This window comes from Pinus tabuliformis, chromosome 6 (assembly GCF_031772625.1).
Source record: "Pinus tabuliformis cultivar Carrire ecotype Pingquan chromosome 6, CPIR1, whole genome shotgun sequence".
Classification (NCBI taxonomy): Eukaryota; Viridiplantae; Streptophyta; class Pinopsida; order Pinales; family Pinaceae; genus Pinus; species Pinus tabuliformis.
Window position 1 is genome coordinate 772082699 of NC_142292.1, and position 25533 is coordinate 772108231.

Genomic DNA, 25533 nt, shown 5'->3' on the forward strand with positions numbered 1-25533 from the left:
GTGGTGTGTGAAGAAGGTGCATGCTTGGCAAGCATGCCAAGGATGCTTTCCCAAGTAGTGAGCATAACTCTAAGGAGATTCTATGCCTTACAACATTTAGATGCTTGTGGACCAATGCTAGTAGCATGAATAGTAGGTAGCATGCATTTTGTTTTCTTTATTGATGTTCTCTCTTTCAAGACTTGGATCTACTTCTTAAAGACCAACGATGAGGTCTTTAGCATGTTTCTAGAGTTGAAAATTCTGGTTGTAAACTAGATAGGAAAGAAGACCAAAGTCTTGAGATCAAACAAGGGGGGGGAGTATACCTCCAATGGTTTTTAGGGTTTTTGCAAGGAAGCAAGAATTGAGAGGGAGCTGACGATTCTATAGAATCCACAGCATAATGGAGTTGCTGAGAGAAAGAATCTATCCTTTATAGGAGATGTGAAGGACATGTGCATTACTAGTTGTGCAGCCATTTGGCATTGTAAGTTACTGACAGGATTGTTTGATCCGGAGTTAAAACATATAATCATTTACTGTGATAATCTAAGTTGTATCAATCTCTTTGAAAATATGGTGTTTCATGATAGGTCCAAGCATATAGAGATTAGATATCACTTCATACGAGATAAGTTTAGAAAGAAGAAGTAAAACTCTAGCATATTCCCATGGATCAATAGGTATCAAATATATTGAGCAAGCCCTTGGCAAAAGGGAACTCTGAGGCATTCAAACACAAACTTGGATTGGTGCAAAATTCCTTCCTTGTTGAGAGGGAGTGTTGAGAATTGCGGCTTGGATAGAACTTTCACACATGCTCAATGTGAACATGCAATTAGTTTATGGTATTTTTGAAAGATTTTTTTTCAAAAAGTCATTCAATTTGTTGAAAAAACATTCTATTTTATGATTCACTTTAGTCAAAAAGTGAAAGTCTCATATTTAAAAGTCGAGTCTAAAATTGAATTTCATGCATGACTTATACGAGGAAAAATCTTAAAAATATATTCTCCCCTAAAAGTGTAAAGACAAGGCAAGGTAGAGGCTTTAAAAACACATATAATTCAGTAAAACAAAGAGAGAGAGAGAGAGAGAGAGAGAGAGAGAAGGAAGAGACATTCTTGGGAAACATGCAGTTTGTATAGTCATATGGACACTAGACAGATTTGTACAATCGTATGAAAATTATCTGTATGAATGCGTACAATTGTAGAGAAGTCTGTATAGGGCATATAACAGATTTATGTTGTTTTTGGTTGTTTTAGCAGGTTGTACAAGCTTAGTTCAGGATTCTTGATGATGCACCAGTGGACCCAACATGCCCCCAGGCTGGCTTTGACACTACTTGATGGGCATGCCATGATCTGGGGCCTAGATGAGGATGGTAATTGTTAAGATGATTGAGGAGGGCTTGTTTCCCCTACTAGAGCCTAACGCTAGAGAGAGGGGACATGACGTTGCTCACTTGTTACCCATGGAGATGACATGTAGCACCGACAACTAGATTTTGGAACCTTGGAGTTGCTTTGATGCTTGATTTGGGGTTTTCCTCAAATGGAGGATGATGATGATGCTTGGAGACATTTTCAACCTTGTCTTTTCCTTGATGGAGCATTTGGGGCCCTAAAGAGGCATGGCATCATCACATTTTTAGGCCTACAACTCACATGTGTGGGATACTTTTGGCATACCTTGTTGTAAAGCTAGTGGGTTGGCTTGTAACCCAATTTTACTTTTTGTCCACTCAAAAATCAAACTTGTGTAGGGGATTTTATTTAGAAATTATAAGATATATACCTCATATAAATAGAGCATCACCTCTCTCTCTTGTTCATCATCACTTGTGGAGAACTCAACCTCTCTTAGAGAACTTGACCTAGCTAGTTTTACTTCTCTACTTTGTGAGATATGATCTTATGTGGATTTTTGGTTATTGGAGACTAGTGCTTGTTGTGGAGACATCATTTTGGGATGCAAAAGCATGTTCTTGGATATATTGTGAGTATTTTTTGTTCAATATGATTAATGATTATTGCATGTAATGAATATTGCTAGGGTTTCTATGTTCCATGTCTAAATGCTTATATCTATATGAAATGCTTGGTAAATTTTTCTTGCTTTGATTTTGTATCCTTGAACTCCCTAGAGAACATCCTAGTGAACCTTTCTCTTGTAAATTTATCCCCTCATAAAGTGATAGTTAGGGTTAGCAAGTGAAACCTAGGGATTTCCGCCTTATTCCCTTCAAGAATTTGATATTTTCATGGTCAAATCCCTAAGACTCCATTACCCAAGTAGATAGAAAGCTCCAACATCCATCTTGGTGATCAAAAAAATATAAAATCTTTTTCTCTCTATCCTAGAATTTCGGCCCTTCAAGGCAAGCTGTTAGGGTTAGGGTTTCAGGCTGAATTCAATTAGGGCTTGGAAATTGAGCTGATTTGAAATCATTTCAACTTGTTGGGCCTTAAAACATCAAAATCTAGCAATTTACATGGTTGAAAGTGCTTTGCAAGGGTTGACATCATCAATTCCAGGCCTTGAGAAACCGTATTTCTGCATTAGGGCTTCATATTATGGTCATTTGAAGGTTTGTTGCTCTTGTTGTTGATCATACCTTTCAAGGAAACCTTTTCCTCCCTCTTGTGTGCTTAATTGTGCTATTTTTGAATCATGTCATGAAAACCCTATGCTATAAGTCTTACCTAATAGGTATCTTCATAGGTATGCTAGTCCTTATCACAAAGAATTGAGCCTTGTTTCTAGTTTGAGTACCTTGATGAAGCCTATCAAAGTGTTAGCTTTGATATTTTGACCTAGAATACCATTTAGGTGACCTATATTGGAAAGCCTCTTGTGTGATGAAATTCCAATGAAGAGCAAGAGGTGGATTACTAAGGTGATAGTGACATCCACCTCATTGTTGTGTCTTAGTTTGGCTTTTGTCATGTGAGGCCTCTCATAAGACCTGCTAAATTTTGAGGCAGCAAGCCAAACATTCTTCATGATAATGTGTCAGTCTCTAAAGAGCAAAGCATACACATGCGTCGAGTTGTGCTAGATTTCAAGAATGCGCATTCATGTCCTAAATGTTATGCCAAAAATGATACCCTTCTTGCTCAATCACCATGCTTGAAAGCATGATAGATCAATAATATAGGTGTTTTGGGGTATTTAGTTAAATGACAACTTGCACATGTGCCATCCATTTGCGACCTGTCCAATTATTCTACCTTCCCCTAGGCAGACCAAATACTCCTAATGTGTTGAAAATCTGAAACTACATGGCATTATCACATGAGCCAGAGTAACCCCCTATATCCTACCGAGATGCGAAGTTGTAAGTATGTGTCTCAACAAAGCCTTGCATGGGGAAGACTCCTGTAGATAAGAAACCACCCACTTGGTGGCAAGAATGCTTCGAGTAGCCATGTCAATCAAACATAGCCCTCCCTTCTTTGGTCATGATGCAAACATCCCACAATGCAATTGGAAAGGCTTGGTTCCCCACCATATTTCGACCATAGATATGACCTCAACATCTGCCCCAACTGCTAAAACTGCACTTTGCTAGAAACTGGCATGACACATAATAGACTTGAGAAGCCTGAAAGATCCTTCCCAAAATGATAAATATCCCAACAAATGGTAGGTCTTCATTTTGCTAGAAAATAAGCTTACTTTGCAAATGTTGGAGACACCAATACCAAATGGCAATTGGAGACAAAGCCATGCTAGAGAAAATGCCAAGATATTACACAACACCTAGATGAACAAAAGTCCAAGTTGGCAAAATCTGATTAGCGAGGTTATTGAAGCCAACTAGCCAATAGGCAGTTTTGTGATCACTAACTAATACCCTCAAGGCCTCACAAAGGATAGTCAAACAATCCTTGCTCCTTCAAGTAACTTCTAATCCACACACGCAGAAAAATGAGAATCATTTGCAAAATGGTTAACCATATCTGAACTGCCTTGGAGAGATACCATATATAGACCCCTAGATGTGAGTGGCTTATAGGAGATATCCCAAAGCATTTACTGTCAACATATAAAGATAGGAGGCTAGCCCCTACTAAATAGACTAATGCAACATAATATGTAGGGACAGGTGTTGCATTTTCTAAATCTATCCGTTAGAAAATTAATCTATATTCTGCTGGTTTATTTCTTTTACTTGTAAATTCTGAACAAGTTATTTAAAACGTTTAAATATCGAAATAAACACAATACAGTCACAACATCTACAGATCATCAATTAAAAGAAAACAAGCACACAAGTGACACCGTTATTTTTGGACAAATGTCCCTGGAAAAACCCAATGCGGGAAAACTGTTGCAGCTATTCTGAGGGTAATATTATTATGCAATCTTTCTGAGTACAACTGGGTGCCTAACTGGCTCACCCGACAGAGAAAAATACACGACAACAATACCTCTATATTTGGAAACAAGTATTCAGAAAACCTGTCCCATGAAACCCTCTCCGACACAACTGAAGCTCAGCGCTGGCCCTTCTGGCCTCTGCGTCAGCCTTCTACTGACCTGCGTCAGCCCTAGGACCCTCTGCGTCAGCCCTCTGAGGCACTGCGTAGCCTCTGGGACCCTCTGCATCACTCCAACAGCCTTTGCATGGATGACGCAGTCCCTCTGGCCTCTGCGCTGTCTCTGTTGGGCTCTGCGTGGCCTGAACTGGCTGCTGCTCTCGCTCTCCCTGCTTCTGCGCTGGTCTCTCAATACTGTCTCTGCCTCTCTACCCAGTACTCACTGCCCCTCACTGCTGATCACTGATTCAACTTTGCTTAGCAACCCCGCTCTAGCAAAACGAATCACTGATCACTCTAGTGTATCTTCCAACTGACCCTCAAGCCTCCTCTTATACTTTTTTCGTTGGTCCTTCAATGACCAAGATTAAATCTCTAATCAACAACTAAGATTAGATTTGGCTTGATCCAAGACTTTTGAAACCTTTTAAGCCAGTTTTATATTAATACCCATTAATAGTTTATTTTTCCGAAGTTTAGACTTAGGAACTCCATTAAAAATATTAATTATTTTAATATCTCCCAAATCGGGTACAATTTGTTCAAAACTTCAAACCATTTTTGGGTTTTGGAGATCTCATGTGCTCTAGCCTCTCCACCAATTTTCATGGCTAGAGCACATCCGATGCTACCCGAAATCAACAACAGGGAGTTGTTTATTGCGATAATAGTCGAGGCATTGGAAACTATTGGTTTCACCATATCAATATTCTGTGGGCCAATTTCTAGACAAGTTGACATCTCAGTGATAAAGGACCAGTCAATTCGATCATAAGCCTTGTCCAAGTCAATCTTCAAGAAGAGCGCCTATTGGTCAGACTTGCTAGCCCATTGGATGGCCTCCCATGCCGATATAACCATATTAAGATAAAATAAGGTAAAGTTTATCAATGTCCAATGAATGACCATAAATAAGTCAATGGGACTGAAGGATGCAAGTAGTATAAGTACAATGTGGGAGTGTAGATGCAACTCTTAGAAAATGCCAAAGCTAAAACTAGGATCAAATGAAGTAAAGAAGGATACAATAATAGGACAACCTTATAAACATGTATATAACGAATCATGTAGAAGGCTAAGTGAATAAGTCCAGGGTTGGAGGTTGATGATATCAAGAATGCCCGAGTTTGATAGCCGACAGCGAGGGGGTCGATAGTGGCACTGACTCGCTATCAGATTCCATAGATCCAATGAGGGGTCTGGATGCATGATCTTGGGGGTGATGTTGGAGCGAGGGATACTCTTTAACATCCGAGGTCAAAAGGAAAGAAGCTTTGTATAAGTCTGACGCTTTAGATGTGAGTGAACTGATGTGCTATTTGACAACTCCGCAATGTTCTTGAGTGTACTAGTTGGGAAGACTTGAGGTCTCACTGCTCTACTATCTAAAATACCCTAGGAATGAACTCGTTGCTTGTCGCTTCAATCAGCTAGATCAACCTGAAAATATGATGTGCTCGTCTAGATCGCCCTCAAGTGAGACAAGGTATGCAGGATTTGAGATCTGTGTCTAAATATCTCCTTGATGAAGCGGTCTAGGCAACTCTAGTAAGGATACCGAAAGAAGGTAGAGAGGGATCCTTTTGACTCTCTATATAAGCAATGATATCGTCCTTTGATCTTCTTGTCGCACAGAGTGTCTAGGCACCGCGACAACGCTCAGAGTAAGGGCTGTCACTCTAATCCTTACTCCGTTTAGACTCTCTCCTAGACAAGTCAAGGGGGGTAGTCCCTAAGGTGAATGGATGAAGATAGTCTGTGGAACACAGGCTCTAGAAGATTTTAAGGATGAACAAGTTGATGAACCTAGAAAAAGTCTTGGCCAATTGAGATAGATAGATTAAAATAAGACACAACCACAAGATAAAAATGACTACAAACTAGTGCCCTTAATTTGAATTAACCAAAGACTAAATAATAACAAGTCACCTAGAGCAATTTATAATGTGGCAAAGCAACGGTCATGAACAATTAAATGTAAATGCTCAAAACTTTAGCATGCAGGATAATCTAGCAAAATTTATTTTTCTCCAACAGTCAATATGATTTAAAACATTTATTGCACCTTGACAATAAAGAAATCACAAAAAATTAAAAATTTGCACTTAACACCAAAGACACCAAGGAATTTTAAGTTAGTGTTTTAATTATTCCTTAGGCAATAACTTTAATGTGATAAATAAAGAAGTCAAACTAAATCAAAGGGTTAATAAATATTTTTTTTTAATGGGCCATGTTACATTAAAATTATTTAATGTGAAAGCGCAAATACACCTTTAATTTATTTCATTTTCAATTTTTAGGTTTTTTAATTTTTAAAATTTTAAAATTTTTAATGTTTATTAAATATTTTCGAAATGGTTTAGATTTTTTAAATGAAATAAAAAATTAATCAAAATGAAATGAAAAGTTAAAACAAAAATCAAATTGAAACCAAAACAAAATGAAACCTAACCAAACCTAAAAAATAAAAATCAAACCTAAACTCATAACAATACAAATGAAATGAAAATGAAAAAGTCGAATGTGAGAAACAACTAACCCTAAAAGAGAATACAAATGAAAATAAAAACAAAAGAAATCGAAGTGTGGGTTTGCGTTTGCAGGTTGGAATGGTGGAGGCTAGCAGCTCAACAAAGCAGCGAGAAGGCAGCGAGGGAAGGAGCCGCTGGATGGACGGAGCAGTGAGGGTGATAGCGGCAACAACGTATGAAGCTTTGATGGCAGTGTTGGAGAGGGAAGGATATGTGCAGGTCGAAGGGAAAGGCTGGATACGACTGGGAGGACGATAAGGCAGTGTTAGGGTTTTTGAAGAGGCAGCGTAGGAGATCGGGCAACGGGAAATACGTAGAGGAGAGCGAGGGAGGGAGGTTGTGTATAATGAAGGAGCGACTGAGTGGAGGTTTGTAGACAGGAAGAAGGAGAAGTTGCGATGAGAAGGAGAGGCAAAGGTAGCAGCGATGGCGGAAAGAGCTTCAAGCTCGAACTTGAGAAGAGAGAAGTGGGGCTGTGGGAATTGCGACTGGTAGAGAAAACGAGGCAGAGAGCAGCGGGAATGGCAACGGAGAGGAGGGCTTGGACAGAGGATAAAGAAATTCGTAAATTTTCAAAGAAATCCCAAAATGCAGACAGTAAAAGAAAAGTTTTCAAAAATTTCTGGAGGAGAAAAATACAGCAGACAGAAAGGAAAATGGTAGCCCAATAAAACCCTTAAAAATTTCCCAGAAATTTCTAATTAAGTTGATATATTCTGCTTCAGATTTATCAGTGAAACCCTTATAAAAAATTTTCCAGATTTTTTTTTAACCCTTGGACTGCAAAAAAGTTGGATAATATCCTTGCAAAATTGATTTTGAGGCCAGATCTTACTCTCTAGGGCCTAGATCTGGCTTCAAATCAAACTTCTCTTTCAGATCTGCAACCTGTATATGAAAATGAAATCTCCCAGAACTCAGATTTATAAAAAAATAATAAAAACCTAGAAATCCAAGTTAGAAAACCAATTTTTTTTTTTACAAATCTATGCATAAGAATGGTAGATCTATCAGATCTGAGGAGTATAAATCCAACTCCACTCTCATATTTGATAATTTAAGGCTCTCAACAGCGAAACTTATCAATTTCCCACACAAAAATTAAATTTTTAAATTTTAAAGGAGGTGCTGAGCTCAAAACCCTTTGTATATCACACATAAAATCTTATGATAAGCTCAGAGCTAATTTAAGTGGGCTCTTTAGAAAACACAGATCGAGAGTTGGCTGGTCCAATTAAAAATTTCCCTTAACGCCCGAGGATCTAGAAATCAAGGTTTTCCTGCAAAACTCAATCCAACCATTAAAATAGAGCAAGAAAATGATAATAAAATCTAGATAAATAGAGATACTTGCTATTACATTCAAAATTTAAATTATCAATTAAACTCTAGCGACTGAGCAACATACATGTACTCAAATCACTCTTCAGAAGCTATCATCAATGGCTAAAAAAAATTTATGCATGAAAACAACACATCTTACAACATTTCCATGAAGAGTAACACCAGCGAAATTTAACCCCAAAGTCTTTCTTTATTATCCAGGAAAAAATTACACGAGCTTTTTGCTTAGCACACGACTCAGAGATCGGATGGATCAACTGACAAATGACTTCCTATTTAAAGATAAATCCTCCAACCGCTAGTTTGAGTGATTTTCGTCAAAGTGATCTTGACCATTGATGAGGATTAAAATTTATTTTAATTTCATTCGTCGAAATATTAAATTCTTGAGGAAATTCGATTTTTTCAATTCAATGCATTTTAATTAACTCAAAAATTAAAATTTTGAGTTAATTTCCTAAAAAATTTGACTTTGACTTAACCCCTAGGGACCAAAGGCTTAAAATTTAGCAAAATAATTAATTTACCTTAGTCCCGGGACCTTTTAAAATTTGATTTTTAAGGACCATCGTTTTTTTTCCTTTGGAGAATTTAAATTTACTTAGGACCAGAATTAATTAAATTTCTAGATTTGGATTTTAATTTTTTTTTTTTGCCAGAAAATTTAATTAATTAACCTATGGGGAGATAATTTATTTTTCCAACCCTCAAGACACTTTACATCATAATTTTCATATTTTTTACATCATAATGGGGAAAACCCATCTGTAATAGACCCTCACAGACTACCCATTTTTGCGACACAAATATAATCCAACAGACCAAGCAATTTGTAATAAAATAACCTAACCAAATAGTTAGGATTATTCCCAAATCACTTTTACATAGACTCGACCTAAAACATTAGGACTCGCCTAAGATCCCGGTGACAAAATCCATTCCAACTTTGGGGTAAGACTGAAGGAAAACTCTACCGACATTTTGAGAATGGATCAGTGAGACAAAAAACCAGTGAAACAGGAATCGGCGATTTAGCTGATTAATTGCGATTCCCACTCGGCTCGGTATGGAAACGATCAGATCCGAATCTTCCGGAGTCAAATCGCGTTGACCGAGTTTGACTCGTGGTCAACGTGATTTTGACTTGCGCGTCTACTGATTATTCCGACTCTGCGTTTTTTTCCGAGTCCTGCCAAAATTTTTGGGTTTAGGTTTATCGGGTTTCTGTTTGTGGCGTTTACGGTTTATCACTTTATCGACCTGTTTCATGATTCATACTCCCGCGTCCAGCGTCCAGACACCGCCTCGGAGCTGCATTCGACCGTCGACGCCGCATTGTTGAGAATCGATACCTGCGTGAGCGGCGAGCCTTCAGGTAACTCCTCTCTCTATATAATATATATATAATGATGAATCGTGTGCAGCCGCCAGCGTGATCAGGTGATGCGAATCGCAATACAACAGACTCGTAGAGAAGAACAGGTACCCGTGAACGAGGATTGTTTCATGCATTACAGCTGCACGACTGTATGACGAAGAATAGTGTGAGTTCGACAATCCAGGGGTCTGAGCGTTGGACTGTAATTAATAATACCATCAAGCCACACCACTGTCAATATCACTGTCTGTCATTAAGGAAAGGTCACTGCTATCAAGGTGTATGATTGTCATGCATCAAGGCCCGTATCACAACGATCTCTTTACAATGTTCACATATGTAACTCATCAATTGACCACTGTAACCTGTTATTAAAAGGATTGTCATCACTAACATGGTCACATTACAAGGTCTCGTTTATGTCATGGCCACCGGTATATCAATGGTCTCAAGCACTATAGGTTGCTGTCACATCAAGGTACTGTCATGAGGGTTTCTCCAAATATAACTGCCATACAACCTTTGAAGTTTGGATAGGTCCTTGCTGCCATAAATTTATTGTCACAGAATCTCATGTCAACAGGGATGCTGTCTCAATATTGTCATAATCCATACTCTGTTCAAAAGTTCTGCCCTCTAGGCTCTAAGTGTCACAAGAGAATATGATTTGTTGTAACTTGTAGGTGCTAAAAGACAATCCTTCGTGTCAATCTCTATTCATCATAAGACAACTTTAATCTGGACATTGCTTCAGAGATACAAGTGTATAAAAATAATTTAGGAATTAACCACAAGTGACAATGTACAAGTACTGAGCATGAACACTGATTAAACCCTGATTTGAAACCCTTACTGATGAGATATACCACTGCTGTAAATGATGTCAGCATGAATACCCAAAAATTCCTTTTCTGCTGAGGACTGAAAAGGCTTCAACTATCACTGTGTTCATTTAGCACTTCAAGGGCTAGGTCTTTCTTCAACGTTCAGGTCTGCATTGTCACAAATGTTACGCTGGACTAAAACCACCTCTTTGCTGGTTATGGAGCCACAAAGAACGATTCTTGTGTTCAGGACTTGAAGCCCTAAAGGAATTTCGCTGGTTATGCTTAATGAAAAGTTAAAAGGCAGTACTGCACTTTGGCCTTTCAGCATGACATGGCACTTTCTTGGTGTGCTTTTGTGCCAATTTTTAGAGCTCTGTTGTGCTCCATTGAATAAAACCAGGGTTCTGCTGCCTGCATGTTTTCTGGTTTTATTGAAAGGCAACATTTCTATATGTTCACTGACATCTGTCTTCATTTAATTTTTTAAATTTCTAGCATATTTTAAATTTTTGGATAATTTTTAAATTTGATTTTTTGTTGTCTTTCACAGGAGCCACAAATTAAATAGAAGCCAGACTCCAAATCTTAACAGAAGCCACAAATTAAACACAAGTTCAAAGCAACAACAATGCCGAGAGAGCGGGACTTTGCTTGGGCTTATTGTGACAAGATTCCCGGAAAATCCTTGCTCCTTTGTAAATTTTGCAAAAAGGAATGCAGTGGAGGCATTTATAGATTCAAGTTCCACCTTGCAAAAATACCTGGCCATGATATAGGTATTTGCGGCACCGTTGACGAGAATGTCCAATACCAAGCAGCCTTGGCCCTTGATATGTTAGAGCAGCATAATGCCAAGAAAGCAAAGCAAAATGCTGAAATAGGAAATGTTGGAGTTGATACTTTTTCTGCCACTAGCCCCATGTCACCTCAATCTGTTGAATCCTCAATGCCGTTCCCAAGTTTTCCACACATGCCTCCAAGGCCAAGTCAAACTCAAAGCCATGCCAGTCCTTCAACTCCTTCCTTCAACACTGGAGGTGGAAACATAAACACCTTTTTTGCTCCCCGCACAAAACCCGGTTCCCAACCTACCTTGGATGGCACTGGTTGGAAAAAAAATATCCATAGTCAGGCAAGGAAGGCCATTGCTAACTTTTGGTACTATTCTGACATACCTTTCCACTGTGCCAGAAGTCCTTATTGGCAAGCTATGATTGATGCAATTGCTGCTGCAGGTCCAGGGTTCAAAGCCCCTACATCAGAGAGCCTTAGGACAGATATGTTGTTAGAGAGTGTTGAAGATGTCATGCTTGTGCTAGCTGAGTTTCGTTCATCATGGGTAGAAACAGGGTGCACCATCATGAGTGATGGATGGACAGATCAGAGGAATAGAACTTTAATAAATTTCCTTGTATCTTGTCCCGCAGGCACAATGTTTCTCAAGTCAGTGGATGCTTCAGATAAGGTTAAGACTGCCCAACTTATCTGTGAAATGATGGAGGAAGTCGTTCAAGAAGTGGGAGAAGAAAATGTTGTACAAATTGTCACCGATAATGCAGCGAATTATATGGCTGCTGGTAGACTTTTTGAGATGAGGCACCCCACTATTTTTTGGACCTCTTGTGCTGCCCATTGCATAGATTTAATGCTTGAGGACATTGGTAAGCTTCATTGGATACATGAGGTTGTGGAGAAGGCAAAATCCATAACCAAATACCTATACAACCACACTATTGTCCTAAACACTATGAGAATATACACTGAAGGTAAAGAAATTGTTCGACCTGCAGTGACTAGATTTGCAACAAATTTCATATCTTTGCAATCTGTGGTTGAGCAAAAGATAAATCTGAAGAGGATGTTCTTGGGACCTGAGTGGATGGGATCTAAACATTCCAAGACCCCTGAAGGCATCGAAATTGCTGCACTTGTGTTTAATGATGGCTTCTGGAAAGATGCTGAAGAGATTATTGCTGTGACGGAGTCCCTTGTTAGAGTTCTCGGGTACTTTTAGTCTTTTAACTTTTTCATTTTTTAAATTTCATTTCAAGCTTCTTTTTATTTACAATGTTTCATATTTCTTTAAATTTGAATGCTTGAACTTTCAGGATGGTTGATGGTGACAAACCCGCTATGGGTTACATTTATGAGGCGATGGATCTCGCAAAGGAGGCCATCAAAAGAAGATATGGGGATGATGAGACAAAGTATATGCCTCTTTGGGACATTATAGATGCACGTTGGGATAGGCAATTGCATTCCCCCTTACATGCTGCTGGGTACTTCTTAAACCCACAATATTTTTATGATAAGAGCAAATTTAATGAGGATGGGGAGGTTGGCAGAGGACTTATGACATGCTTGGAAAGGTGCTTCCCTGATCCAGAACAACAAAGTTGTGTCTTTTCCCAACTACAAGATTATAGGGCACCATCTAAATTGTTTGCCTATACCAGTGCTATAAGACAAAGGTCAAAGATGTTGCCAGGTACCCAGCTTGAAGGCTTCATCAATTCATTAAATTTGTTTAAACTTTATTTTGTATGTTAAATGTTTTATTAAATTTTCTTTTCTTTTTAAGTTTTTACTATTTACTAATTTGGTACTTCTAGTCTTCTACTCACAAACCCTTACCACTTGCTAGGTCTTTGGTGGCAAAACTTTGGTAGTGATACGCCAGATTTGAAGAGATTTGCCATTCGAATCTTAAACCAAGCATGCAGTGCTTCAGGTTGTGAACGCAACTGGAGCATGTTTGAGAAAATACATTCTAAGAAGCGCAACCGATTGACACAAAAGCGCTTGAATGACCTTGTATTTGTCCATTACAATCTACGACTTCGCAACGAACAAATACAAGGTGAGATTCGAGAGCTTGAATTTGAAGGTTTCATAATCTAGTTCGTACTTTAAAAGTTTAAAGTTCAAACTTCAAAGTGAAATTTTAATTCACATTTCAATGTCTCATGATAATGACAGGTATTGATCATTCACCAATCGACCTTGAAGAGTTAGATTTGCAAGCTACAAATGCGGCAGAATGGGTTCAATTAGATGAGCCTCCTCTTTTCAGCCTTCATGACTTGGAGAACTTTGAGAGTCAAGCAAGCGAAGGAGTGGGAGGAATCGCTTCTAGTTCTCACTCTTAAGAGTCTTAGACTCTTAGTTGCTGATTTTTTTCTGATTAGTATGCAGTTTTTAACTTTTTTGTAAACTTTTAGAAGCATATGCTTCTAAGGACTCAAGACTCAGTGCTTTGGATCATGTGTGGACTCATAACATTTATGAGATACTTATTTATTCATGATATTTTGGACATCTATTGATATTATGCATTGTTTGGACATACCTTTGCCCAATATTAATGAAAAATGGTTTTTTTAATTCAATATATGTGTATATTTTTATTTAATGAATTTGCCGATTTTTTCCCGATTTTTTACCGATCCGATTAAAACTCTTCGCTCTTTTGCCTCGCCGATTTATTGCCGATTCCGAGTCTGGTAACATTGCAAAAAACCTCCAAGAATGTAGATCTTCACTAGAAAAGTAAGTTCACTTAGGGCATTACATACATGACACGGATCTGCTGAGATTATTTACATCATATACATGTAGAATGGGTGTACATTATAACATCATGTAGATCAGGTTGATGATGATCGCTGAACGAAACGGACACATCGATCAAGCGCTATCCCTTTTGCGAAAAAAGGGGGTATACTGCTATGGGTCGTTGACATTAGTGGTCAATAGATCTCACAATATGTGGGGCACTAAACAATGAGGTGCATTTTGTTGGAAATAGTACCAAGGAGAGGATTTACGAGGCATTTATTCCTTTTAGCCTAGTAGACACATTAATAACTTTTGTCTTGGTGACATTTATGAGTTATATTATTGTCATGGGTGGAAAAGGTACTTAAAAGTATATATTAAAGTCACTTGTACTTTATAAGGTGACTTTATATGTAAAGTACTAAGTGTACTTTTCTAATATTAAAGTGAGTTGAAAAATCACTTTATGAGAAAAATAGAAAAAGGTACACAACTTGAAAAAGGTACAGGAGGCTTTTAAGTAATGGGGCCAATGTGTGAGAGGGGGGTCAATTGTGAGAGTTAATCTCAACCACACATCTTGAGATTTGGAGATTAAATCTCATCCATTGAATCTTAGGTTTAGGGATTCAATCTTTTCTAAGAGACAAAAGGGAAGAGGGAGAGCTCATTCTTCATTACACACTCATGAGATTATTGAGAGGAGAAGAGGAGAGCAGCTTGAAAAAGGAGGCAGGGTTTTGTGTAGAAGAAAATCGAACAACAAGAGGAGAACTTCAGTTTAGCTGAGATCTGAATCTTTGGAGGCAGAGTTGAAGCATCAAGGAGGTTCAAATCTCTGTGGTAAGATAGTAGAACCTTCAGTAGCTAGGTCGAATGGCATTCCAAGTCGAGGAAAATGTTCAGGCTCCAAAAATCGTTATCTAACTGTTAGTTGAGAAGAAGCCAAGAATTTAGGGCCTAGGCAATGTATTTTTCAGGCCAAAATTTGTGGTGGGTAGGGGCTGAAGAGAGTGCTAACTGCATGCTAGTCTAAGGGTGAATCTCAACGTGTTTTCTGGGTGAGAAAACCTCAGAGAAATCCCTTCATATATGCTCAGTTCAGACCAAGTTTCCAGGGGTCTGCCACCGATAATTTTGGGACACTAACAACGCTGAAATCGAGGCAGTTTGGGCAGAATTTGTGGCTCGAACTTCTAGGAGAAATTCAACAGTATTTGGTTCTGAAATTGTTGCAAATGTCAGAGAGAATGGGCACTGAATTTGAGGCCAAGATATCAGCCTAAGTGAAGACTGTGAGAAGACTCAAGTTCTGTGATATCTGACTGTACACTTAGCTGTAATAGCAACAAAGAAGAAGGGAAGAGATAAGTTAAACTCATCTAGTATTTTCTTGTTGTAATTTTCCTTTAAGAAGCAAAATAAAATCCTCCTTTGAAGACCGGTTTTCCCCAAGAGGCTATGGGGTTTTTCCGGGGTCACCTTGACCAAAAATAAGTGTCTCACATGCTTGAATGCTTGCCTAAATTTTGTATTAATTTCAGCTGATAGGAAAAGTGAAAAATAGTAGAAGTACTCTTTGAATGTTTACAATTAATGCATTCTGAAATTTATATCAGCATGACAAAACATGTGGGTTGGGCCAAATAAACACATGCAAACTTGTAAATTGGGGTAAGGGTGCAGATCATTAATTTTCTACACATCTCAGTCTTTGGCCCTTGTAGGTGGCACAACTGGAAAACCCTATTATATCGTGGTCAAAGGTGATTCTTCTCTACCCTAAGTTTATGGGACCCAACTTGAAGTTGCCCTAGTGGGACCCTGAGTGAGTGCATCCAATGCTCACGAGTATAAGGGGGGCAGATGATGAGGCCATCCTACAGCTCCAAAACCTGCTCTAGGTAGAAGGAAATCTCTGAGCCAAGGCTCACCGAAAGGATGTCCAAGTGACCTCATATCCTAATGTGACAACTCCGCAATGGTCTTGAGAGTATCGGTTGGCCTCCCAAAGGAGGGGGCTGAGGGAAGATCTGAAATCTCATTGCTCTACTATCTAAAATACCCTGGAAATTAGCTCGTCGCTTGTTGCTTCGATCAGCAGGATCAACCTAAAAGTATGATGTGATTGTCCAAATCGTGCTCAAGTGAGGCAGGGTTTGTAGGAACTGATATTTGTGTCTAAATATCTCCCGAATGAAGAGGGCTAGGCATCTCTAGTCAGGGTACCGAAAGAAGGTAGATAGGGATCCTGTTGGCTCTCTATATAAGAAATGATATCGTCTTCTAATCACACAGTGTTTGGGGAACCAAAAAATGAGGTGCATTCTGTCTTCGACTCTTGTAGGTGGCACAACTAGCAAACCCTATTAGATGGTGGTATATCGTGATTTGTCTCCACACAAAGTCGATGGGATCCAACTTGAAGTTGCCCCAATGGGATCTTGAGTGATTGCATCCAGTGCTCACGAGTATAAGGGGGAAGATGATGAGGCTATATTGCAGCTCCCAAAACTGCTTTAGGTAGAAGGACATCTTTGAGCCAAGGCTCATTCTAAGGATGTCCAAGTGACCTAAACGTATAATTTGTAGATATCCTCTGGAATGGAAACTTCCAGATAACAGAAATAGATATATAAAAATACTTTATTGATAAAATGAATAACAGATGATGATGTTTACAGTGGGGATGCCTGGCTTATATATCGCCATGGACACCCTTTCGGAAAGGGCATGATCTTATGATCGTGCCCTTTCGCCTAACTAAACCTAAATTAAATAATAAACCTAAAATTAACTATTTTTTTCATAACATTGCCTTCCTCTCGAAAGAATGCTTTGTCCTCAAAGCATACGTAACAACGGATGTTGTTGACAAAATACTTCATTCTCCCAAGAAGCTTCTTCTTCGGGCAAGTCCTTCCACTTAATCAGATATTCCTTGATAGTACGATAACGAAGCTTTCTTTCTCTAGTAGACAAAATACCTTCTGGTTCTAAAATAACTCTTCCCTCATCATCTAGGGATGGAAGTGTTGTTTGCGCTGATTGATTGTTACCTAGGGCCCTTTTAAGGCAAGATACGTGGAAAACGTTGTGAACACGACTTGTCTCTGGAAGGCTTAAACCATATGCAACTTGGCTAATCTTTTTGTTGATCTGATAAGGTCCATAAAACTTTGGTGCCAATTTGTTTTTTCCTTTCTGTTTTAAGGATAATTGTTTGTATGGTTGGAGCTTAACAAATACCCATTCTCCAACTTCAAACTCTCTTTCGGTTCTGTTACGATCTGCTTGTTGCTTCATACGATTCCTTGCATTATTTAGATTTTCTTTTAATATTTGGACGATTTTCTGGGTTTCTTCTAGTTGATCTTTAACAGCAGGTAGATTTGTTTGGACCATAGCTAGATCTTTCCATTTCGGGGGTTCATATCCATATAGGGCTTGGAATGGCGTCATTTTCGCTGACGTATGATAGGTGGAGTTATACCACCATTCAGCAAGGTGTAACCATTGAGCCCATTTATTTTGTTTTTCTGTAGCGTAGCAACGTAGGTAGGCCTCCAAACATTTATTGACAACCTCCGTTTGGCCATCTGTTTGCGGGTGATAAGCGGAACTCATATTTAAGTAAGTTCCTACATGGTTGAACATTTCCTTCCAGAAATTACCTTTGAACTTGGCATCTCTATCACTTACAATGACTTTTGGAAAACCGTGCAACTTATATATATTTTTGCAAAATATTTCAGCGATTTCTTTTGCTGAGTATGACTTCTTTATTGCCATAAAGTGAGCATACTTGGTGAGTCTGTCGACTACTACGAAAATCTTGTCCTTGCCTTCAGATACTGGTAATCCCTCAATAAAGTCCATTGAGATTTCCTCCCACTTCTGATTTGGAATGTTTAAGGGGTGAAGTAATCCTGGTGTCGTAATATTTTCGCTTTTATTCCTTTGACATGTGTCACATTCTGCTACATACTTCTGAATATCACGATTCATTCCCTTCCAAAAGAAGGATTGACGTGCATTGTAGTAAGTCTTAAAGAATCCTACGTGTCCAGCTGACGGTGAGTCATGTAATTCTTTGAGTATCTTAAACTTAAACTTGGAATTTGTACTTAGATATATTCTTCCTTTATACCATAGGATATCATTCTTCCACTCAAATTTTGAGTTATTGGGAAGGTTATTGATTATTGTTGTTACTTCTGGATCCTTGGCATACTCACTTCGAATTTCGTTAAGCCACTCAGGAACAACAACCGACATTGCAAGTAATGTTGGTTCTTCATCTTTCCTGGATAAGGCATCGGCTACTACATTGTCTTTACCTCTTTTATGTAGTATTTCCAAGTCAAAAGCGGCAATTTTTTCAATCCATTTTTGTTGTTCTTCGGAAAGCGTTTTTTGTTGAAGGAGATGTTGGAGACTGTTATGGTCTGTTCGAATAGAAAACTTACTTCCCAAAAGATATTGCCTCCACTTAGCTAGTGCGTGCATGATAGCTAGCATTTCTTTGTTGTATGTGGATTTGAGGCGCTCTCTTTTATTGAGCTTCCTACTTTCAAAAGCTATGGGATGTCCTTGTTGCATTAATACTGCACCTATACCGAATCCAGAAGCATCACACTAAATGATAAATGGTTTAGAAAAATCTGGTGTTGCTAATACGGGAGCATTAGACATAATTTCTTTTAATTTTTCAAAACACCTTCCTGCTTCCTCATCCCATAGAAACGAGTTCTTCTTTAAAAGATTTGTTAGAGGTGCAGTTATATGTGCATAGTTTTTAATAAACCTTCGGTAATATCCTGTCAAACCTAAGAACCCTCTTAGCTTGGATATATTAACGGGTTTGGTCCATTCTTTTATGGCTTTGATTTTATTAGGGTCCACCTTTACACCTTCATGGGATATAATGTGTCCAAGGTATTCTACTTCTTCCTTTCCAAAGGTACATTTGGACTTTTTTGCGTAAAATTGGTGTTCTTTAAGTAGTGTAAGAACCTTATCCAAATGTTGCAAGTGCTCCTTCCAAGTTTTACTGTAAATTAGAATATCATCAAAGAATACTAATACAAACTTTCTGAGGTGTGGGCGAAATAATTCATTCATAGTTGCTTGAAACGTCGCTGGTGCATTGGTTAATCCAAATGGCATTACTTTAAATTCATAATGACCTTCATGTGTTCGGAATGCGGTTTTTGGTATGTCTTCTAATCTTATTCTAATTTGGTAGTAACCTGATCTTAGATCCAATTTTGAGAAATACCTTGCGCCATGTAACTCATCCAACATTTCGTCGATAAAGGGAATGGGAAACTTATTTTTAATTGTTATTTTGTTTAATCCCCTATAGTCAATACATAGCCTGAATGACCCATCTTTCTTCCTTACCAACACCACTGGAGCAGCGTAAGGACTTTTACTTTTCGAGATGATTCCACACCTTAAGAGGTCTTGGATTAATCTCTCGATTTCTGTTTTTTGGTGATGTGGATATCGGTATGGCTTGATGTTAACCGGGTCTGATCCTGCCTTGACTTCTATTGTATGCTCAATTTCCCTATTAGGCGGCATCTTTAGAGGTAGATCTTGAAATACTTCTTCATGTTTCTTAATTAAATCTTGTATCTCTGGTGACTCTTCACTCGTCATATTTGCGGATAACATTTCTAACTGATGACATTGTACTACATAAGCAGGTGCTCCTTTTCGAATCATCTTCATCATCTGAGATGATGATACAATTTGATTTTCCGGTGCTTGGAACCCATGTAATTTGTACTTTTGACCTCCCCATTTGAATTTTATAAATTGTATTTGGTGGTTAGCGGCATAAGTACCTAAGGTTCGCAACCATTGGACACCTAAAACTACATCTACTCCTCCTAATGGTACTGTGAAAAATGACGATTCTAAACTGAAGTCTTGAATTTGTAATTTAACCTTATGGCATTTTCCCACCTTTTCAATCTTTTTACCGTTAGCTATCATCACTTTCATGTTTGGTAAGGGGAATGAAAATATATTGAGTCTCTTTGCCACGGTTGCATCTAGAAAATTGTGTGTGCTTCCAGAGTCGACGAGAACCACTACGTTGTTCTTCTTTATGTGTCCTTTTAATTTTAAGGTCTGAGGTTGTGATATACCTGTCATAGCTGATAATGATACTTGTGGAATACTTTCGTCATCTATTTCTGGTGAGAATTCTGGGGCATCTTCTGTTTCTTCAATATCAGACTCTTCACTGTTTGAATCATTGGTTGCTTCACAATTATATAGGTTCTTTGGTTCCTTTCCTTTAACACACCTATGTTTGGGGTCCCACTTCTCACCACAGCGTTTACATTTACCCTCTTTTATCCTTTGCTTTTCCACATTAGATTTTTCATCTTCACGACGATGTGGGGGAACATATCTTGTCTTATTTGAGTCCATATACTGGGGTATCCTTCGTCTTGCATAAGCTTTTTCCGTTGTTGACCAAAATATTGGTTCGGATTTCTTTTCAGCTGTTTTTGCTTTTCGTCTTGCTTCTTCTATAGATGTAATATCATGCATCTCAAGTTCTGCTTGTAAATGGGTTTTGAGTCCCGAGATGTATGACTGAATTAGACGAGATTCTGATAACCCTGGTACTCGTGTTACTAAAGTCTCCCATTCTTGAGTGTATTCATCCACACTCCCTTTTTGTCGTAATTTAATGAGTTTTGAAAAGAACTCTTCTTCCCTCACACCTTGGAATCTTTTGAAGAATGCATCTTTAAATCTCCTCCAGCTAATGACGTGTGTTGTCTTTTTCCACCACATGTACCAGTTATATGCTTCTCCCTCCATTTTCATGGATGCATGTCTGAGCTTTTCGTCATCGTCAGTGATGTCATATATCTCAAAGTATTCTTCTGCTTTATTTATCCATGCCACATTGTTTTTTTCGTTCCCATCGAATTTAGGCATCTCAACCTTTACCCTCTTCTGGTATGTGGCTAATGGTTGAGCAAAAAGAGGGTGTTGATTAGTAAGGGTATCCCAAAGTTGCTTGTTTGTGAAGGTAGTGTTACTTGCTTCTTGGTGGTGTGTCATTGATTTTTTTGGGGATTCAACCTTGTCATGAGAGTCTGTGGACTTAGTTGACTCTGGTGAAATGTGTTCTTGATTCTCTTCACCTTCTTTCAATAGCTCTTCGGGTGTACAATTCGACTTTTTACACAGACTTTTCAGCATTGTTAAGACTTCTCTGAAGTTTACTCCTGTTTGGACATGTTGACTTTCCATTTTTATCTCTATTCGATTTGTCGTATCTTCAAGATTTTTTATTTTGGCTGCTTGCTCCCCAAGCTTGCTCTCGACGTCATTTAATCTCTTACTGACTTCGTCGTGGTTGTTATTTATCCTTTGCTCTGCATCCAACAACCTTTTCTGGAAATCCGCCATTGTCATTGTCGACATTGAGCGGGTCTGCGGAGGCGTGTATTTATTTGCCAGCTAAAAAATATTTCCTTTCCCCCTTTTTTTTTTTTTTTTTAAATAATTAAATTAAATTAATTTAATAATTTAATTTAATTAATTAATAAATATATATTTTAAATTAAATTAATTTAATAATTTAATTTAATTAATATAAATATATATTTATTTAATTATAAATTATAATAATTAATTTATAATTATTAATTATTATAAATATATATATATATATATATATAATTTAAAGTTATAAATTATATAACTTTTTATTAAATTATATATAATATATATAATTATAATGTGATATATATATATACCCGAATCACAGAATTAAGTTATAATTTTTCTTATATATATCATTTAACTTCTAACCGGCACCCGAATCACCGAATCACGTTATAGTTTTTCTTATATATATCGTTTAACTTCTAACCGGCACGTCTGTTGGCGTAACTCCTTCCGTTCATGATTTTTTTTTTTAAGAAAACAGCGTCCGTTTAAAAAATATTTTCGGTGATAGAATTGGACAGTGGTGCGGCTGGGAGAACAGCAAGACGGGGTATTTCGGGGGCAGGGTGAAACTAACAGGTTATGCGGACTGGGAACGACAGGGATTGTGGATAAAAACAAAAACCGATAGACATCACACCAAGAATAACGATCAGTAGTACGCACTGTGCAACCCTCGATGTTCAGCAATCGATATGGCTCCGATACCAGATGGAATGGAAACTTCCAGATAACAGAAATAGATATATAAAAATACTTTATTGATAAAATGAATAACAGATGATGATGTTTACAGTGGGGATGCCTGGCTTATATATCGCCATGGACACCCTTTCGGAAAGGGCATGATCTTATGATCGTGCCCTTTCGCCTAACTAAACCTAAATTAAATAATAAACCTAAAATTAACTATTTTTTTCATAACATCCTCTTTGATGGCCTGATTCAGTATCTAGCAAGTTGGTAAGAGATGTGTTGGTTCGTAAAGGGAGAAATGAGATGTCTTGAACTTGTGCTTGGAAGCATTGTCTCTTGATGAGGACTAGGGAGCTGTAACCTTTGCTAAGCCAAGATTGGAGTGTTTGTCGCATACCAAATCTAAGCCCTGTGAACTGTATCCCCAAATAGGTGTAAGATGTGGTGATCTCAATCTATGTCCCACGGTTGTAGAAGTGTAGGTTTGCAATAGAGTCTCCGAGGCATTGAAGATTAGAACCTTGGTTTTACCTAGGTTGACCTTCCACTGTTGATGGTCACGAAAACTAGCCAATGCGTCAATTTGTCTATGTAATCCCTCAGGAGTAGAGGCCAACAAGACCAAGTCATCAACGAAGAGGAGCAAGGAGATCAAAACATGTTGTGGTAAATAGTCATCACCCTCCTGTATGTGCTTATGGAAGAAAGACTCAAGCTCATTAATATAAATCCCAAAGAGAGTTAGAGAGAGGGGACACCCCTGCTTCACCGCAATGGTACTCTGAATGAAGTCTAGAAGATCGTGGGACATATTGAAGCACCCCAACACTAACTCAAAGTCTTATGACAATAGTTAAGAGGGTCTCTGATATGCTAATATCATGTTGTCTCAGCGTAATGCCTCCCTCGGAATCATGTCAAAAGCTTTCCGGAAATCTACAAAGCAACTGTAAACCCACGAAATGCGATGATGGGCCTCCTCAATGATGGCTCTGAGGATGAATACATGATCAATTGTTGGGTAGTCTGGGCAGAAGCCTGCTTGTCCTCTATCTCTGAGATGTGGATTCTTCGATTCCTCGTAAAGCCACTGGTGGTGATTGTGGTATAAAGTTTGGAGAATGTGCGGCCCATCATGATAGTCCTGTAGTTATTCGGATCAGGACTGCTCCCATATTTTTGGATCAGATTGATGATAGATCGGATGGAAGATGAACTGCCCCTGCACAAAAGCTGGCTGTTGTCTCTGAACAATCTTTCTGGCAACATTATGAACCCGAAGAGCTACTGCCTTGGCCAGAAATTTGTAGGTCACTCCAAGCAAAGTGATAAGTCTCCACCCCATATGGAGTGTCTTGCAGCATACTTGGGAATTGGAGTAATAAGACCCTGATTCAAGCACTCAGTGAATTGTGCCCATACTTTTTATCTTTATGGATTTAAACAATAAGAATTCCATATAGCACACAATTAAACAGTTACTGGTCCTTCCAAAAGCTTATGTAAGCATTATCTAACTATCCAGGTTTCCTTTTTTTGAAAATAACATATTCTTAAAGAATTTCTTATTTACCAGGAATCTAATAAAGTATGGTCTCCTAAAATAATACTAAGAGCAAGCGTTATGAAAATGTATTCACAAGGCACATAAATTTGAAGAAAGGAAAGAACTTTTGGCTAAACCTTAGGAGCAAATTATATTCTGTAGTATACAAATTTGATTGAAGAGTTTTTTAATTTTTTATTTCTTTTTAATGAACACGCTTCTTCTTATCGTGACTGAGGCTAACATGCCCAAAGATTTAGCAGTACAGCATATCTACTAGCACAATTCAATTTGGTTGCTCTTCAGCTAATTTGCTAAGAAGCCATGAGTGGGGAGTGTCTGTTCCGTTAATGTAATCCAGGACTTGCACCTGGCATGCACCAACAGCTGTTGCATGTGCTGGTGTGCATCCACAAGTGTGAGCACAAGCAGTAGCATGTCAGTGGCAGGACTTGCACCCTGGTGGGGACCATATTAGCTGCCTGGTTTCATTGACCAAACAGGATGCAATTGACAAGACTGTAGAGTTAATATTCGTGCAGAATAGGTATGCCTTTTCAATGAATTTCAGAGTAGTTGAGGAATTGATTCTTGTCTGTGATGTAAGTTGGCTGCACTGTTGGTGTCATCATTATAGGATTTAGTCATTAGATCTAGGTTGAGTGCTTATTTCATTCACTACTGGATATTTGAACAAAGACAAAATTTAGCAATATTTACTGCTCTTTTTGCTGTAAGATTAAAGTCAGTTTGGAAAATTATCAGCATTATTTATCTGTTAGAGTGCAGTGGGAATTGGAATGATTAATTACATTTCTAAAGAATGGCAGTCCTTGGAAATGGATTTGTCTTCTTTGTTTAATCTTTTCTCTTGTATGTTGCATGTGATATTTCTAGTCAGGCTGTTAATACATTAGCAGTAGTTGCAGCTTTTGCATAGAAAATGTTTATTGATGCTCTTGCATTCCTTCCTAGGTTACTTTGACTAATGTAGTCATTATAACTGTATGTTGTTTATTCCTTAATGCCATTTTGTATCTAATGTGCAACTACTATATTCAAGCGTCGTTATGAAATACAATGATATAATTTCTCCGCTTTAGGCCTTCATTTATGATTTCATTGCCTGGTCACAAATGTTTGCATTGTTGGCTCAGAATTCTACAATGTTTTGATTCCTGGTTTATGGCATGCTTGTGCATTCCTTTCTATGATGCAAAGTAGATACAAATGATCTTTCCTTTCTTGCAGTGGAATGAAAATATTTGAACCAAAATGCTTGGCTTCTTTTACTATTTTCTTATAGGTGGAGCTGGGGCAGATAACATGTTGCTCTTTCTTAATGAAACAAGGACTTCATCAAGATAATTTATGGAAATTTGAATGTGCATGTGGCCTGTCGTTGATGGCAAGCAAAGCTGCAATTGGTGAATGTCTCGAAGCTGAGTTCCTCAAGTATGGTGTGGAGTTTGGACTCTTTTTCCTTTTCTATTGCTGATGTTTTCAGTGATTTAGTTTGCTCAAGTCTTTCATCATCTTGTTCACAGCGTATTATTTATCTTATTTACCAGTTATTGACAACACTAATCCAAACAATTATAGGACTATTATGATTTGGCACACTTTTGCCAAG

The 25533-nt window shown here is 38.1% G+C and overlaps 2 protein-coding genes across 3 annotated transcripts in view; both read left to right on the forward strand.

Annotated features, from left to right (window-relative positions):
* The window catches only part of LOC149261004 (zinc ion binding protein), a 449429-nt gene that overhangs the window by 139001 nt on the left and 284895 nt on the right, over positions 1 to 25533 (forward strand). For both annotated transcript variants that reach the window (XM_089421537.1, XM_089421534.1), the window contains exon 3: positions 25207 to 25355. In XM_089421537.1, the coding sequence (XP_089277663.1) occupies positions 25207 to 25355 (149 nt within the window). The remainder of the gene's footprint in view (positions 1 to 25206; positions 25356 to 25533) is intronic.
* LOC149261005 (uncharacterized) lies at positions 12593 to 13513 on the forward strand. Its single transcript, XM_089434095.1, has 2 exons — positions 12593 to 13100; positions 13257 to 13513. Exons 1-2 carry the CDS (start codon positions 12722 to 12724, stop codon positions 13511 to 13513), a joined length of 636 nt encoding a protein of 211 aa, XP_089290221.1. The 5' UTR covers positions 12593 to 12721.

Bases quoted from the DNA above. Each gene is read 5' to 3' on its own strand.
- LOC149261005 (XM_089434095.1), top strand. From the start codon at position 12,722: ATGGTTGATGGTGACAAACCCGCTATGGGTTACATTTATGAGGCGATG. The intron at 13,101-13,256 runs GTACCCAGCTTG...ACCACTTGCTAG, and splicing joins AAGGTCAAAGATGTTGCCAG to GTCTTTGGTGGCAAAACTTT.